This window comes from Meriones unguiculatus (assembly GCF_030254825.1).
Source record: "Meriones unguiculatus strain TT.TT164.6M chromosome X unlocalized genomic scaffold, Bangor_MerUng_6.1 ChrX_unordered_Scaffold_30, whole genome shotgun sequence".
Taxonomy (NCBI): domain Eukaryota; kingdom Metazoa; phylum Chordata; class Mammalia; order Rodentia; family Muridae; genus Meriones; species Meriones unguiculatus.
This window is the reverse complement of record NW_026843706.1, coordinates 13,199,082-13,216,258: the sequence shown is the minus strand read 5'-3', so window position 1 is coordinate 13,216,258 and position 17,177 is coordinate 13,199,082. Positions and strand designations below refer to the sequence as shown.

Here is a 17,177-nt window from a genome sequence, read left to right as displayed (position 1 = left end):
GTCTCCCTTCCAACAAAAGCCCTGGGCCAGATGGTTTCAGCACAGAATTCTACCAGACCTTCAAAGAAGTGCTAACACCAATTCTCCTCAAACTATTCCACAAAATAGAAACAGAAGGTACATTACCAAACTCATTCTATGAAGCCACAGTCACCTTGATACCTAAACCACACAAAGACCCAACAAAAAAAGAGAATTTCAGACCTATCTCTCTTATGAACAGTGACGCAAAAATACTCAATAAAATACTTGCAAACCGAATCCAAGAACACATCAAAGATATCATCCACCATGACCAAATAGGCTTCATCCCAGGCATGCAAAGGTAGTTCAACAAACGGATATCCATCAGTGTAATCCACCACATAAACAAACTGAAGGAAAAAAAACCACATGATCATCTCCTTAGATAGCGAAAAAGCATTTGACAAAGTCCAACACCCATTCATGTTTAAAGTCTTGGAGAGATCAACAATACAAGGCACATACCTAATCATAGTAAAGGCAATACACAGCAAAATTATAGCCAACATCAAACTCAATGGAGAGACACTTAAATCATTCCCACTGAAATCAAGGACAAGACAAGGCTGCCCACTCTCTCCATATCTCTTCAACATAGTACTTGAAGTCCTAGCCAGAGCAATAAGACAGCTAAAGGAGATCAAGGGGATAAAAATATGAAAGGAAGAGGTCAAAGTGTCACTATTCGCAGATGATATGATAGTATATATGAACGACCCCAAAAATTCAACCAGAGAACTCCTTCATGTGATAAATACCTTCAGCAAAGTAACAGGATACAAAATCAACTCAAAAAAAAAAAAAATCAGAAGCCATCCTGTATACCAAAGACAAAAGGGCCTAGAAAGAAATTAGGGAAACAACACCCTACACAATAGCCACTAATAACATAAAGTACTTTGGGGTGACACTAACCAAGCAAGTGAAAGACCTGTTTGAGAAAAACTTCAAGTCTCTGAAGAAAGAAATTGAAGAAGATATCAGAAGATGGAAAGATCTACCGTGTTCATGGATTGGTAGGATTAACATTGTGAAAATGGCCATCCTGCCAAAAGCAACCTACAGATTCAATGCAATTCCTATCAAAATACCAACTCAGTTATTTACAGAACTTGAAAAAAAGATTCTCAGCTTCATATGGAGAAACAAAAACCAAGAATCTCCAAAACAATCCTGTACAACAATAGATCATCTGGAGGTATCTCCATCCCTGATCTCAAGCTGTACTACAGAGCAATAGTAACAAAAACTGGATGATATTGGCATAGAAAAAGAAAGGATGATCAATGGAATTAAATAGAAGACCCAGAAATAAACCCACACACCTATGAATACTTGATTTTTAACAATGACGCCAAAACCATTCAATGGAAAAAAGACATCATCTTCAACAAATGGTGCTGGTCCAACTGGATGTCTACATACAGAAAAATGAAAATAACTTCATATTTATCACCTTGCACAAAACTAAAGTCCAAATGGATCAAAGACCTCAACAAAGAACCAGATATTCTAAATCTGTTAGAAGAAAAAGTGGGGAACAGCCTAGAACTCATTGGCACAGGAGACAATTTCCTGAACAGAACACCAACAGCACAGGCTCTAAGAGCAACAATAAATAAATGTGACCTCATGAAACTGAAAAGCTTCTGTAAAGCAAAGGAAACCGTCATCAAAACAAAATGACTGCCTACAGATTGGAAAAGAATCTTCACCAACCCTTTATCTGACAGAGGGCTAATATCCAGTATATATAAAGAACTAAAGAAGCTGAAAAGCAACAAACCAAGTAATCCAATTAAAAACTTGGGAACAGAGCTAAACAGAGAACTCACTGTAGAGGAATATCGAATGGCAGGAAAACCCTTAAAGAAATGCTCCTGCTTCAATGGCTGTAAAGGCCTGAATGATCATGGCTGCATCACACTGTTGTGAGACTCTAATCTTGCATATATACCACAGGCAAACCAAGGAGACCAACACCAGAAGGCCTGCTAACACTCCCATGCCCGCCCATTCCTTCAGATGATTCATGGCTGCAGCAATCCATGTTGATAATCCTGTGGCTAGTCCTGCGTCCACTCTGGTAGAATTTACTGTGACAATGGCCACTCTCAGCTGCTCCATCGTAGTATCGAATTCTCCAGTCCAATTACCTAAAATATAGCTCGACAATTGTTTAGACAGATTTGCAGCACAGGAAAAATTCTCATGTTGTATGCTAGTGACACAAAGTCCAGCATACTTTCATTGACAGCCAGGTTGAGCGATTTGCCATAGGGTATCAATTTGCTCCTGCAAGAGGTCAATCCTCTGATTGAACACCATCAAGCTTCCTTTCAGTTGAGCATTAATTCCTTTATGTACAACTAAGGCATGAGCTACATTGGCTAAATGATTATTCAGGGTCTGAGCAGTCTGGTTTGCCTGTGGTATATATGCAAGATTAGAGTCTCACAACAGTGTGATGCAGCCATGATCATTCAGGCCTTTACAGCCATTGAAGCAGGACATTCTCCCCAAGCATGGTTGGATACCATAAAAAGCTAAAATGATACGCTCAGGATGCGAGGCTAAGCACTGCACTCAGGGTCAGCCGCTTTGGACCCAGAGAAGAGCATGTCTGATTGCATGCGGGTTGATGCCCCAGGTCCCGCCTCTGAGAAAAAGGTATCGGATGGTCTGATGCTCTTTGGGTGGATGACACCTAAATGAACATCTGTACAAAGTCCCAATTTATTTCTAATATCAGAGATCAGACCTCTACTCTTGCCTGATGCGTCTAAAACAAAAAGGGGGAACTGTAGAGAGCTGCGGAATGCTATGCCTTAAAGATGGAGCTGGTTTCCGCCTTCCACCTTCCCGATGGTGAGTGCTCTCTGTCACGAACAACTCCACATTTGGCTAAGGCCGAGGATCTGGCTTGCTTCCATGTATGTGGACCTATCTGCATTGCCCCCGTGGCACGCCTGGGTTGGCTACCCAGAGGCTATTTAAGCTCTGGGCTGGCTTTCCCCGGGGTCCGAGGATTGTTCAATGTTCCTGAATAAACTGCATTGAAAAAAAAAAAAAAAGAAAAGAAATGCTCAAGCTCATTAGCCATTAGGGAAATGCAAATCAAAACGACCCTGAGATTTCACCTTACACCCATCAGAATGGCCAAGATGAAAAACTCAAGTGACAACACATGCTGGAGAGGTTGTGGAGAAAGGGGAACCCTCCTCCATTGCTGGTGGGAATGTAAACTGGTAAAACCACTTTGGAAGTCAATCTGGTGCTTTCTCAGACAATTAGGAATAGTGTTTTCCTCAAGACCCAGCAGTGGCAGCTATACCACTGCTAGGTATATACCCAAAATTTGCTCAAGTACACAACAAGGACATTTGCTCAACCATGTTTATAGCAGCTTTATTTTTAATAGCCAGAACATGGGAACAACCCAGATATCCATCAATGGAGGAATGGATACAGAAATTGTGGTATTTTTAAACAATGGAATACTACTCAGCAATCAAAAAGGAGGAAATCATGAAATTTGGAGGCAAATGGTGGGATCTAGAATGATCTTTTCTGGGAATGATCTTTTCTCATTCCCAGAAGGAGAAAGACAAACACGGTATATACTCACTTATATAGACCTAAAAGATATGATAAACATAATGAAATCTATACAGCTAAAAAAGATAATCAAGAAAGCTGACACGGGCAAGATGATCAATCCTCATTTAGAAAGACAAATGGGATGTGCATTGAATGTATGACAGGAGTCTAACGTAGAAGGCATCTGAAAGACTCTACCTAGCAGTGTTTCAATGCAGATACTAAGACTCATAACCAAACCTTTGGCAGAGTACAAGGAATCATATGAAAGAAGGGAAGTTAGTATGATGTGGAAAGAATAGGAGCTCCACAAGGACCAAATATATCTGGGCACAGGATCTTTTCTGAGACTGTTTCTCCAACCAAGGACCATGTATGGATATAACCTAGAACCTCTGCTTGGATGCAGCCCGTGGTAGCTCAGTAACGAATTGGTTTCCCATAGTAAGGTAAGAGGAACTATTTCTAACAAGAACTCAATGGCTGACTCTTTGACCTCCCCTCCCCCTAAGGGAGGAGCAGTCTTTTTAGGCCACAGAGGAGGACTTTGCAGCCAGTCCTGAAGATACCTGATAAAATAGGATCAGATGAATGGGGAGGAGGTTCTCCCTTATCAGTGGACTTGGAAAGGGACAGGGAGGAGATGAGGAAGGGAGGGTGGAATTGGGAGGGAATGTGGGAGCGGGATACAGCTAGGATACAGATTTAACAAAATGTAACTAGTAAGAAAAATAAATAAATAAATAAATAAATAAATAAATAAATAAATAAATAAAAGTTGGGTATATGTATGCATAAAGAAGAAATGGAAAGTAAAATGTAACACTTGATATTTATGTTACATAGTATCTTTACTATGCCCTTTTTACCTTTCACCTTTCTCTATCTTGCTGCCCTTACGCCCTTAGTTTCCTCTTGAGGGCATTCTTTTTCAAGACATTTAACCAGAGATTTTTGGGTGATGTTCTACTGTAGAGAACCTAACCCCATGGAAGTGTTTTAAAAATAAGTCAGTAAAATAATTATTTATACTATGTGCATGTTTATATATGCATGCTTTATTTTATGACAGAACAAAGTTAAGGAAGGAAAAAAAAAAACACCAAATACTGCTACTTTTTACTGAGGAAATTAAATGATATAAGAATATAATGTTCATTTGACCAACAGATTGAATATTAACCATCTTAGTTACAGAAGCTGTCTTCTAATAGTCTGGTCAGAATTCTGACATCAAGGTGGATAAGAATGGGTGACAGAAATACACAGATAATAATCATTTCGTTCCTTCAAGAAATATGGGTATAAAGGTAGGCATTCAAAGCATTCATATTTTCTTCCAAGGATTAAGTTTTCTTACCCTCCAATATCTTGCTTCACAAAGTCCCCGGGTTCTTGTCGTCTTGATTCCCCTTGGCCAGTGGTTCCATGGAGAAAACTAATCAGGAAAAGAAGTCCAACTCTGGTCACATAGAAGAGCCACATTTGTGTGATTATCATCTTCTTAGAAAGCAACTTGAAGAGACCTGTGATACCTATAGTACAGGGAAGGAGACCGACAAATGGGTAGAAAACAAAGGGATAGAAAAGAGGTTTAGAAATGCTTAAAATTGTTGTTTCTCTAGTATCCAGCCAGTTATTTAACACTCTTAACCTGAACAAGGTAAAGAAATATTTGTTCCTAATATATGCTTCTTCAGAACATATTCCTACCAAGAAGAGCAAAAGGTAGAACAAAGCTCCTTATGTCAGTAATCAGGAAAATGAATTTATAGCTACATCTCTCTCCTTGACTCTTTGCATGACTGGGTGAGTTGTAGAACTTCCTTAAGCCTCAGTTACCTCTTGTAATATGTAAGAGCTTAAAACAGGCTCCCATGATGTTAGAGAGATGGTTCAGGACTTAAAGTACTCTTCGAGAGAACCCCTGTTTAATACCTAGAACCCATAGGGTGGGTCACAACTGTATATGAAATTCAGTTCCAGGGAATCTGACATCCTCTTCTGGTTTCTGTGGGCACCTGGGATATACACATTACACAGACATACATGTAGGCAAAACACCCATAAAATAAAATGAAAATAAAAATATTTTTTAATGATAGTCTCTCATGTCTCAATTCTATTTTCCTGAAAGACTTGTTTGATCTTTCACATCACAGAGGACTTTGGTTTAGTTAACTATATAACTGCAAAAATTCTAAAACAGTAAGACCAGAAGTCTCTTTATAGAGTTGTAAAGATTGTTTCTCATCTTCCTGGAGTTAAACAATTTACCAACATATTGAAAATCTTGGGCAGACAAATGAGTTCACTAGATAGAAAAAAAAATGCTGAGTGATACAATATAATATATCTTGAATAAGAATGCATTTCCCCATAAAGGCCTAGTCAAGGAGAGTTCAACTTCTTTATGAAGGAGTCACAACATAAGAGAAATCTAAGCCTAGCTGCATAGCATAGACATACTAAAGTTATGAAATTATAATAATGATAAAAATTAGTAATTTGGAGTTTGTTGGAGGATCCAAGAGGGTGGTGTGGGGAGGACATTCTTTCTGACCAGCAGCACAGTAGGATCTGCACATTGACCAGCAGTCAGAACTCTGGGTCCTAAAACACCAGTGATTGTGTTTCCCAGGTGAGAGGAAACCCCATGGTGTGGGATTCACTCAGCTTCAGATCACCCAGCTAAACCATAGAAGAGTTCCCTGGTCTCACCAGGCACTCAGGCATCAGCTCAGAGCCACATTATGCCAGAGTGCTCTGATCACTGTCCCAGACTGAACTGTGCACCCCACCATACCAGAGACTGGGATTTACAGGATAGAGAAAACCCCACAGTGCAGGAAGTGATCGGGACCGACCTTAGGTCACCCAGACAATCTCTGGAAAAAGACCTGGGTCCGGCAGGCATCCAGGTGCCAGCCCAAAGTTGGAGTGCTTAGCCGCCAGCATGGAGTCCTGCCTGTGCAACAGACTAATTATCCCAGACAGAACTGATATCCCCAGGGCACCAGAGTCTGACTGAGATTTATTGTCAGGTAGAAGGCACAATGAGAGGAAGAGCAGGTCTGACCTTGGAGCACTCAGCCAACATTACCTACCCCTCCCCCCAAAATTCTCAGGAAAAGTCCCTTGGTTGCTGAAAGAGCCCAGGTACCCAGGCACCCAGTCACCCAGTGACCAAAAATACGGAGCCATGGGCCTGTGCTTGTTTGCTCTACTTGCCATCCCAGACAGACCTGCAGACCCTCAAACACCACAGACTGGGGAAAACATTGGTTTCAACCCTCAGGACATCCAGTTCCAGAAAAGTTTCTGGGTTCCCTCAGGCCCTAAGCTCTGGCCTTCTACTGCACACAAGAGTGCTGTGCTCACCTGCCACAGACTATGGTTAGGGTTCTGGGGCACACCACTCCAACATCAGACCTACAAAAGCCTGAGAGCCATTGGAGCAACCCTCAGATACTGCTCCAAGGTGCAACCAGTTATCTCTAGCTAAACTGATGAAACCACGGGACTCCATCATTATTCACAAGTGTTGCACCCAACAAGTACAACTGAACAGCAGCAGCTACAGCTCACTGAATTCAGAGCAAGAAACCAAGCAGCAGGACAGCTGTCTCTAGGACTTCTGTTTATGAGTGGAGAGCCTTGCTGAACACCACAGAAACCACACAGGTCCATATGCCTGAGGTGAACTGCAACAATTCCTGAGAAGCACCACCATTCAGTTAACCATACTCAAAAAATTAAGATCTCCTTCAGAATCCTACCATGAGGATTCTCCCAACGCTGGACACCAGCAGGCACCAGAAATTAACAGACAACACCTGAGATGGACAGATGGGTAGAGGCCAGCATAAAAGCACAACTGACAAAAGGCAAAGCAGGATGGCATCACCAGCACACAGGTAACCAGAGGCAAGTAACCTGGGACACCCTAACATAAGCAAAATTAAAAACAATGACCTTACATCTATGCTTATGAAGAGGTTAATAGATGAAACAAATAAAATACATGAAGAATTAGAGGAAGATAAAATTAAACAGATTATGGCCATCCATAAAGAAATACAGGAAGATGCAGCCAAACAGTTTGTGGCTTTCAGAGAGGAAATGATTAAATCGATGAAAGTATTAAAAGAAACAGAGGAATGTTCAAACAAACAGGTGAAAGAATTGAAAGAAAATAGACAGGTGAAAGAAATCAACAAAACAGTTCAAGATCTGAAGATAGAATTAGAAAAATTAAAGAAAACATAAATGGAAGAAAAAATGGAGAACTTAGGAAAGAAAACAGGGACTACAGAAGTAAGCATAACCAACAGACTACAGGAGATAGAAGAAAGAATCTCAGACGTGGAAGATACAATGGAAGAAATCGATGTATCCGTCAAAGAAAATGTTAACTCTAAAAAATTCCTGACAAAAACTAACCAAGAAACCAAAGACAACATGAAAAGACAAAACCTAAGAAGAATAGGAATAGAGGAAAAATAAGATTCCCAACGCCAAGACCCAGAAAATATTTGCAACAAAATCATTGAAGAAAATTTCCCCAACTTAAAGTTGAGGCCTATAAGCATACAAGAGGCCTACAGAACACATAATGAATTAGACCAGAAAAGAAAATCATTCTGCCACATAATAATCAAAACAGTAAGTATACAGAACAAAGAAAAAATGCTAAAAGCGGCTACGGTAAAAGACCAAGTAACATATAATAGCAAAACCATCAGAACCACACCTCACTTCTCAACATAAACTATGAAAACCAGAAGGGCCTGGACAAAAACAAATTTCAACAATACCTACACACAAATCCAGTGTTACAGAAGATACTAGAAGGAAAAATACAACCCAAGAAAAATAACTACTTTCAAGAAATCACAGGAAATAAATAACCTCACTACAGCTAAACAAAAGGTAGCCAAACACACAAACACACTACCATGGCCAACATCAATATCAAAGGATCTAATAGCCACTGGTCATTAATCTCCCTCAACATCAGTGGACTCAATTCTCCAATAAAAAGACACAGACTAACAGAATGGATGCATAAACAAGACCCAACAATCTATTGCATACAAGAAACACACCTAAATCACAAAGATAGACATTACCTGAGAGTAAAGGGCTGGAAGACGGGTTTCGAAGCAAGTGGACCCAAGAAACAAGCAGGAGTAGCCATTCTAATATGTAATAAATTAAATTTTCAACCAAAATCAATCAAAAGAGATAGAGAAGGACACTTCATACTTATCAAGGAAAAAATCCACCAGGAAGATATCACAGTCCTGAACATCTATGCCAAAAATGCAAGGGCAACCACATTTTTTTTAAAGAAACTTTAATAAAACTTAAACCACACATAGACCCCCACACAATAATAGTGGGAGACTTCAACACCACATTCTCAACAAAGGACAGGTCAACAAAACAGAAATTAAACATAGAAACAATAACTCTGACAGAGGTCATGAATCAAATGGACCTCATGGACATCTACAGAACCTTTCACCCAAACTCAAAAGCATTTACCTTCTTCTCAGCACCTCATGAAACCTTCTCCAAAACAGACCATATAGTTGGCCACAAAGCAAGCCTCAACAGATACAAGAAGATTGAAATAATCCCTTGTATCCTATCTGACCACCATGAACTTAAGCTGAACCTCAAAAACAAAAGAAATAGCAAAAAGCCTACACTCACATGAAAACTGAACAACTCACTACTTAATGACATATGGGTCAGGGGAGAAATAAAAAAATTAAAATCTATCTAGAATGCAATGAAAACGAAGGCACAACATACCCAAACTTAAAGGACACAAGGAAAGCAGTGATAAGAGGAAAGTTCACAGCACTAAGTGCCTTCAAGAAGAAGTTAGAAACATCTCATTCAAGCAACTTAATGGCTCACATAAAAGCCCTAGAGAAAAAAGAAGCAGACACACCAAATAAAAGTAGACAGCTAGAAATAATCAAACTCAGGGCTTAAATCAATCAATTAGAAACAAAACAAATCAAAGAATCAATGAAACCAAGAGCTGGTTCTTTGTGAAAATCAAGAAGATAGACAAACCCTTAGCCAAACTAACTAAAAGGCAGAGAGAAACTATTTAAATCAGCAAAATCAGAAACAAAGAGGGGGACGTTACAACAGACACTGAGGAAATCCAAACAATCGTTAAGGTCATACTACAAGACCCTATATACCACAAAATATGAAAATATAATGAAATGGACAATTTTCTTGATAGATTCCATCTACCAAAATTAAATCAAGATCAGGTAAATAGATTGAATAGTCCTATACCCCAAGAAAATAGAAGCAGTCATCAACAGTCTCCCTTAAAAAAAAAAAAAAAAAAGCCCAGGGCAAATGGTTTCAGTGCAGAATTCTACCAGACTTTTAAGGAAGAGCTAAATACATTTCTCTTCAAATTTTCCCACAAAATAGAAACGGAAGAAACATTAGCAAACTCATTCTATGAAGCCACAGTTACCTTGATACCTAAACCACACAAAGACCCAACAAAAATAGAGAACTTCGGACCTATCTCTCTTATGAACATTGATGCAGAAATACTCAATAAAATACTTCCAAATTAAATCCAAGAACACATAAAAGATATCATCCACTGGGACCAAGCAGGCTTCGTCCCAGGCTTGCAAGGTTAGTTCAATGAATGGAAATCTATCAATGTAATCCACCATATGAAAAACTAAAGGAGAAAACCCACATGATCATCTCCTTATATGCCGAAAAAGCATTTGACAAAGTCCAACACCCATTCATGTTTAAAGTCCTGGAGAGATCATAAATACAAGGGACTTACCTAAACACAGTAAAGGTAATATACAGAAAGCCTATAGCCAACATAAAACTAAATGGAAAGAAACTAAATTCCACTGAAATCAGGGACAAGGCAAAGCTGTCAACACTTTCCATATCTCTTCAACATAGTACCTAAAGTCATTGCTAGAGCAATAAGACAATTAAAGGCAATCAAGAAAATTCAAATCAGAAAGGAAGAACTCAAAGTATCACTATTTGCAGATCATATAATATTATACATGTTTGACCCTAAAAATTCTACTAGGGAACTCCTATAGCTGATTAACACCTTCAACCAAGTGGCTGGATATAAAATCAACTCAAAAAAATCATTAGCCCTCCTGTATACAAAATACAAATGGGCTGAGAAAGAAATTAGAGATACAACACCCTTCACATTAGCCACAAAGGACATAAAGCACCTTGGTGAACTCTAACCAAGGAAGTCAAAGACTTGTATGAAAAAAACTTTCAGTCTTTGAAGAAAGAAATAGAAGAAATTATCAGGAGATGGAAAGATCTCCCATGCTCATGGCTAATATTAATATAGTAAATATAGTAAATATTAATATAGTAATATAGTAAAATGACCATCTTAACAAAAGCAATCTACAGACTCAATGCAATTCCCATCAAATTACCAACACAATTCTTTACAGACCTTGAAAGAAAAATTTTCAATTTCATGCGGAAAAACAAAAACCTTAGAATTGCCATGATCCTGTACAACAACTGATCGTCTGGAGGTATCTCCATCCATGAATAAACCTACTAAAAACTATCCATCTAAAGAAACTAATCAAGAGAGAGGACCCTGACTAAAACGCTCAATCCCTATCCTGAAAGGCAAAGAGGTTGGACAGCAGAAGAAGAAGAAAACAGGAAACAACCTAGGAACTTGCCATAGAGGGCCTCGGAAAGCCTCTGCTGTGCAGACTATCAAAGCAGATGCTGATCCTGATGGGAAACTGTTGGGCAGAGTGCATGGAATCTTATGTAAGAAGTGAGAAATAGTAAGAGCTGGAGAGTACGGGAACCACACAAGGGGAGCAACAGAACCAGAAAATTTGAACACAGGGAACTTCCCAGAGACTCATACTCCAACAAAGGATTATTCATGGAGATAACCTAGAACCCCTGCACAGATGTAGCACATGACAGTTCAGTGTCCAAGTGGGTTGATCACCTCCCCCTGAGGGGGGAGCAGCCTTGCCAGGCCAGAGAAGATGACAATGCAGCCACTCCTGATGTGATCTGATAGACTAAGATCAGAAGGAAGGAGAGGAGGACTTCCCTTATCAGTGGACTTGGGGAGGGGCATGCATAAAGAAGGGGGAGGGAGGGTGGGAACAGGAGCGAAGGAGGGAGGGGTTTATGGGGGATACAAAGTGAATAAAGTGTAATTAATAAAAAAAAAACCAAATGAGTGCCTACGGTTTGGGAAAGGATCTTCACCAACACTATATCTGACAGAGGGCTAATATCCAGTATATATAAAGAACTAAAGAAGCTGAAAAGCAAAAAACGAAGTAATCCAATTAAAAAATGGGAAAAGAGCTAAACAGAGAATTGTCTATAGAGGAATATAGATGGCAGAGAAACAATTGCAGAAATGTTCAAAGTTCTTAGTCATCAAGGAAATGAAAATCAATAGGACCCTGAGATTTCACCTTAGACCCATCAGAATGGCTAAGATGAAAAACTCAAGTGACAACACATTCTGGAGAGGATGCGGAACCCTCCTCCACTGCCGGTGGGAATGGAAATGTGTACAACCATTTTGGAAGTCAATCTGGCGCTTTCTCAGATAATTAGGAATAGTGCTTCCTCAAGATCCAACTCTACTACTCCTAGGCATATATCCAAAAGAGTCTCAAGTATACAACAAGGACATTTGCTCAACCTTGTTTGTAGCAGCTTTATTTGTAATATCCATAAGATGGAAACAGTCCAGATGACCCCCAGTTGAGGAATGGATACAGAAATTTTGGTAAATCTACACAGTGGAATATTACTCAGCAATAAAAAACAAGGAAATTATGAAATTTGCAGGTAAATGGTGGGAACTGCAAACGATCATCCTGAGTGAGCTATCCCAGAAGCAGAAAGACACACAGGGTATATACTCACTCATAAGTGGATATTAGACATATAATATAGGATAAACATATGAAAATCTGTACACCTAAAGAAGCTAAAAGTAGGAGGACCCTGGGTAAGACGATCAACCCTCATTCAGAAAGACAAAGAGGATGGACATTGGGACAGGGAGAAAACAGGAAACAGGACAGGAGCCTACCACAGAGGGCCTCTGAAAGGCTCTGACATGCAGGATATCAAAGCAGAGGCTGAGACTCAGCCAAACTTTGGGCAGAGTACAGGGAATCTTATGAAAGAATTGGAAGATATTAAGACCTGGAGAGGACAGGAGCTCCACAAGGAGAGCAACAGATGCAAAAAGTCTGGGTACAGGGGTCTTTTTTGAGACTGATACTCCAGTCAAGGACCACTCATGGGGATGGCCTGGAACCCCTGCACAGAGGTAGCCCATGGCAGTTCTGTGTCCAAGTGGGTTCCACAGTAGTGGGAACAGGGACTGTCTCTGACAGGAAATGACTGGGCTGCTGTTTGATCTCCTCTTGAAGGAGGAGAAGCCTTACCATGCCACAGAGGAAGACAATGCAGCCACTCCTGATGAGACTTGATAGACTAGGATCAGAGGGAAGGGGAGGTGGACCCCATTTATCAGTGGACTAGGGGAGGTACCTGGGTGAGGAAGAGGGAGGGAGGATAGGATTGGGAGTTGAGGAGGGAGGGAGGTACAGGGGGATACAAAGTGAATAAACTATAATTAGTAAAAATAATTAATAAACATAAAAAGGAACAGTTTGTAGCTAGTTCTGATGGATATGATAAGCTAGGGTCAGAATGTAGAAGAGGAAGACCTCCCCTATCAGTGGACTAGGGGAGGAACATAAGATGGGGGAGAAAAGGAAGTAAGGGTGGGACTGGGATAAAAGGAGGTAGGGGCCTACAGCTAGCAGGCAAAGTGACTAAATTGTAATAAATAATAAATTGTTTTTTTTTTTCAAAGAAAAAAATTTCTGTCATCTCCAGATCCAGAGAACAGGAACCCCACAAGGAGAGCAACAGAACCAGAAAATTTGAACACAGGGGTCTTCCTAGAGACTCATACTCCAACCAAATACCAGGCATGGAGATAACCTAGAACCCCTGCACAGATATAGCCCATGGCAGTTTAGTGCCCAAGTGGGTTACATAGTAATGGGAAGAGGGACTGCTTCTGACATAATCTGATTGGCCTGCTCTTTGATTACCTCCCCCTGAGGGGGAAGCAGCCTTACCAGGCCACAGAAGATGACAATGCAGCCACTCCTGATGTGATCTGATAGACTAAGATCAGAAGGAAGGAGAGGAGGACCTCCCTTATCAGTGGAATTGGGGAGGGGTGTGCATGAAGAAGGGGGAAGGAGGGTGGGTCTGGGAGGGGAGGAGGGAGGGGCTTATGGAGGGATAAAAAGTGAATAAAGTATAATTAATAAAACAAAATAAAATTTAAAATGAATAAATAAATAAGAAAAAATTAGTAATTTGGATTATATACTGAAAACAACAATTGTTTCATGAACTCTATACTATAAACAATTTATAAGATATGAGGTTAGCTAAACAGCCAGTGAAATTATACCTACTTATTATCTTAATTTGAGAAATTAATCAATCCAGACCAAAACCAATATTTTTAAGTTATTTCAGAGACAGTGGATGTATATGTAACATTTTTTAAAAAAATATTAAGTAAATGAACAATCCATAAAATATATCCCATCTGGAGAAGTATTCTAATTAATTAAAGGAATAAGCCTCCCCTGCCTCCTTATGGACTTTTCAAGACAGTTGTTCTTTTTGTAGCCTTGGCTGCCCTAGATCTGATTTTATAGACCAGGTTGCCCTCAAACTCACATAGATCTGTCTGTGTCTCACTCCCGAGTGCTGAGATTAAAGAAATAAGGCCACTTTTAAATGTACTCTATTCTTACAAAGAGGCCATTAGGTTCTATTCTAGTCCATCTTTATGGATCTGTAATAGGTGTATGAGGAATCATAGTGCTAAATGAATAACATTGACTTCTGATATGATTCAATGGCCACATCAGGCATGAAAATCGTAATGATTCTTACGACCTTGGTATCTCACAAAAACATTATTTCTTGAGTTAAGCTAATAGAGCTTGCATAAGATTGATGATTCATGAACTAAACAAGACTTGTTGGACATTTTACATGAATGATCAAGATTAGTACAGTTCAGAAAAACATATCATGTAAGTGATAAAATATACTTACATAATTAGACAACTGTGGGCTTAAATAATATTGTTGATATATACTCAAATGTCCATAGGACCAGATTACTACCTAATTACTTATGAACATTTTTACAAGGGCTAATTCTTGTGTAGTCATAACATATGACTTGACTACTACTCCACAGGAAAAAAAAATCATTGATAACAATATAAAGCCTAGAATGTAGAATTAAACTATAGAATAAGAACCATAAACACATGATCATAGGCATGTTCAGTATTCATGAGTAATAATCTTGGTTAAAGAGAAGTTGAACATTTGAAATAAATGAAAATGTCATTGATAAGTGACATTACTGATAAGTGACATATATGCTTTCCATGTATATAACTATGGAATATGTATAAATGATCTTAAATAAGCAGCAAATAATAATAAAATAAATGACATAGATATAACTCCTCATGACATACAAAAAGATTATGATATAGCATATAAAATTATGATATATAAAATGTTTGTTTTCAGCCTTGCATGGTTGTCAGTAATTAGTTAATGACAAAATGCTCAATAGAATGTATTTATGTATGTATATATTGTTTAAAGTTCCATGCTTCTTCATGTTCCCATATTTACTATATGTCACATCATCTTGAAGAACTGCCTTCTAAGAGAATTATTTAGAGGTATTAGATAATGTTACAGTAATGAGATTTATTTCAAAAAGCATGTTGTGTGTGTGTAATGTAAGTATGGGAATCTTAGGCCATGGCAGATATATGAAGGGTGTGTTGGGTTTATTTTCATCATTGTTATATGATCTTCAAGGTTATGTTGCCAGTTTTACATACCACAAACATTTCCCACTGAGATCATTGATACTCAAATAAACTTAGTTGAAAATATTGACTTCTATTCAGATTATAAACAAATGGTCATCTGAGGATGGAAGAAAATGATGTGATTTGAATAATAAATGCTATTAGGAAATGAAAATGAAAAAAGTATATATAAATTATATATGATATAGCATATATAAAGTCAATAATATGTAAAATCATAACTAAAAACATGATGCTTAAATAACCATTATCTATTATATATGTATATATGTACATATATATGTATATATAATAGAATGTATAATATATAATATAATGTATATATAATATATATGTATATACATATATATCAGAAAAGATTGAGCATAATCTTGCACTCCAAGAATCATATAATTTTGTTAACAAATATTTTGTTAGCAAAATATTACTGTTATATATAAGAAGAGATTTATGAAATAAAATCATTTGGTCATTATATATGTCAGAAAATCATAATCCACAAATCTTTTTTTTTTTTTTCAATGCAGTTTATTCAGGAACCTTGAACAATCATCTGACCCTGGGGAAAGCCAGCCCACAGCTTAAATAGCCTCTGGGTAGCCAACCCCAGCGTGCCACGTGGGTAATGCAGATAGGTCCACATACATGGAAGCAAGCCAGATCCTCAGCCTTAGCCAAATGTGGAGTTGTTTGTGACAGAGAGCACTCACCATCGGGAAGGTGGAAGGCGGAAACCAGCTCCACCTTTAAGGCGCGGCATTACGCAGCTCTCTATAGTTCCCCCTTTTTGTTTTAGACACAGCAGGCAAGAGTAGAGGTCTGATCTCTGATATTAGAAATAAATTGGGACTTTGTACCGATGTTCATTTAGGTGTCATCCACGCAAAGAGCATCAGACCCGTCTGATACCTTTTTCTCAGAGGCGGGACCTGGGGCATCAACCCTCATGCAATCAGACTTGCGCTTCTCTGGGTCGAAAGCGGCTGACTCTGAGTGCAGTGCTTAGCCTCTCATTCCGAGCATAACATTTTAGCTTTTTATGGTAGCCAACCATGCTTGGGGAGACTGTCCTGCTTCAATGGCTGTAAAGGCCTGAATGATCATGGCTGCATTACGCTGTTGTGAGACTCTAATCTTGCATATACACCACAGGCAAACCAAGGAGACCAACACCAGAAGGCCTGCTAACGCTACCATGCCCGCCCATTCCTTCAGATGATTCATGGCTGCAGCAATCCATGGTGATGCCCCTCACGCTATGACTCTCTTCAGACAGAAAAGGGATCTTGGAACTACAGCCGCCACTGTTACTGCCATCTCATTGGCAGCTGTTGGAGCTACCACCGTGGCATTAGCCATGAGTCATACTGTGCAGACTGCTCAGACCCTGAATAATCTTTTAGCCAATGTAGCTCATGCCTTAGATGTACAAAAAGGAATTAATGCTCAACTAAAAGGAGGCTTGATGGTGTTCAATCAGAGGATTGACCTTGTGCAGGAGCAAATTGATACACTATGGCAAATCGCTCA

The 17,177-nt window shown here is 39.1% G+C and overlaps 1 protein-coding gene across 3 annotated transcripts in view; it reads right to left on the bottom strand.

The window, feature by feature from the left end:
* Gabra3 (gamma-aminobutyric acid type A receptor subunit alpha3) overlaps positions 1-17,177 on the bottom strand; it is a 288,094-nt gene that overhangs the window by 193,918 nt on the left and 76,999 nt on the right. For all 3 annotated transcript variants that reach the window (XM_060376662.1, XM_060376661.1, XM_060376660.1), the window contains one exon: positions 4,985-5,159. In XM_060376662.1, the coding sequence (XP_060232645.1) occupies positions 4,985-5,124 (140 nt within the window). In that variant the 5' untranslated portion in view covers positions 5,125-5,159. The remainder of the gene's footprint in view (positions 1-4,984; positions 5,160-17,177) is intronic.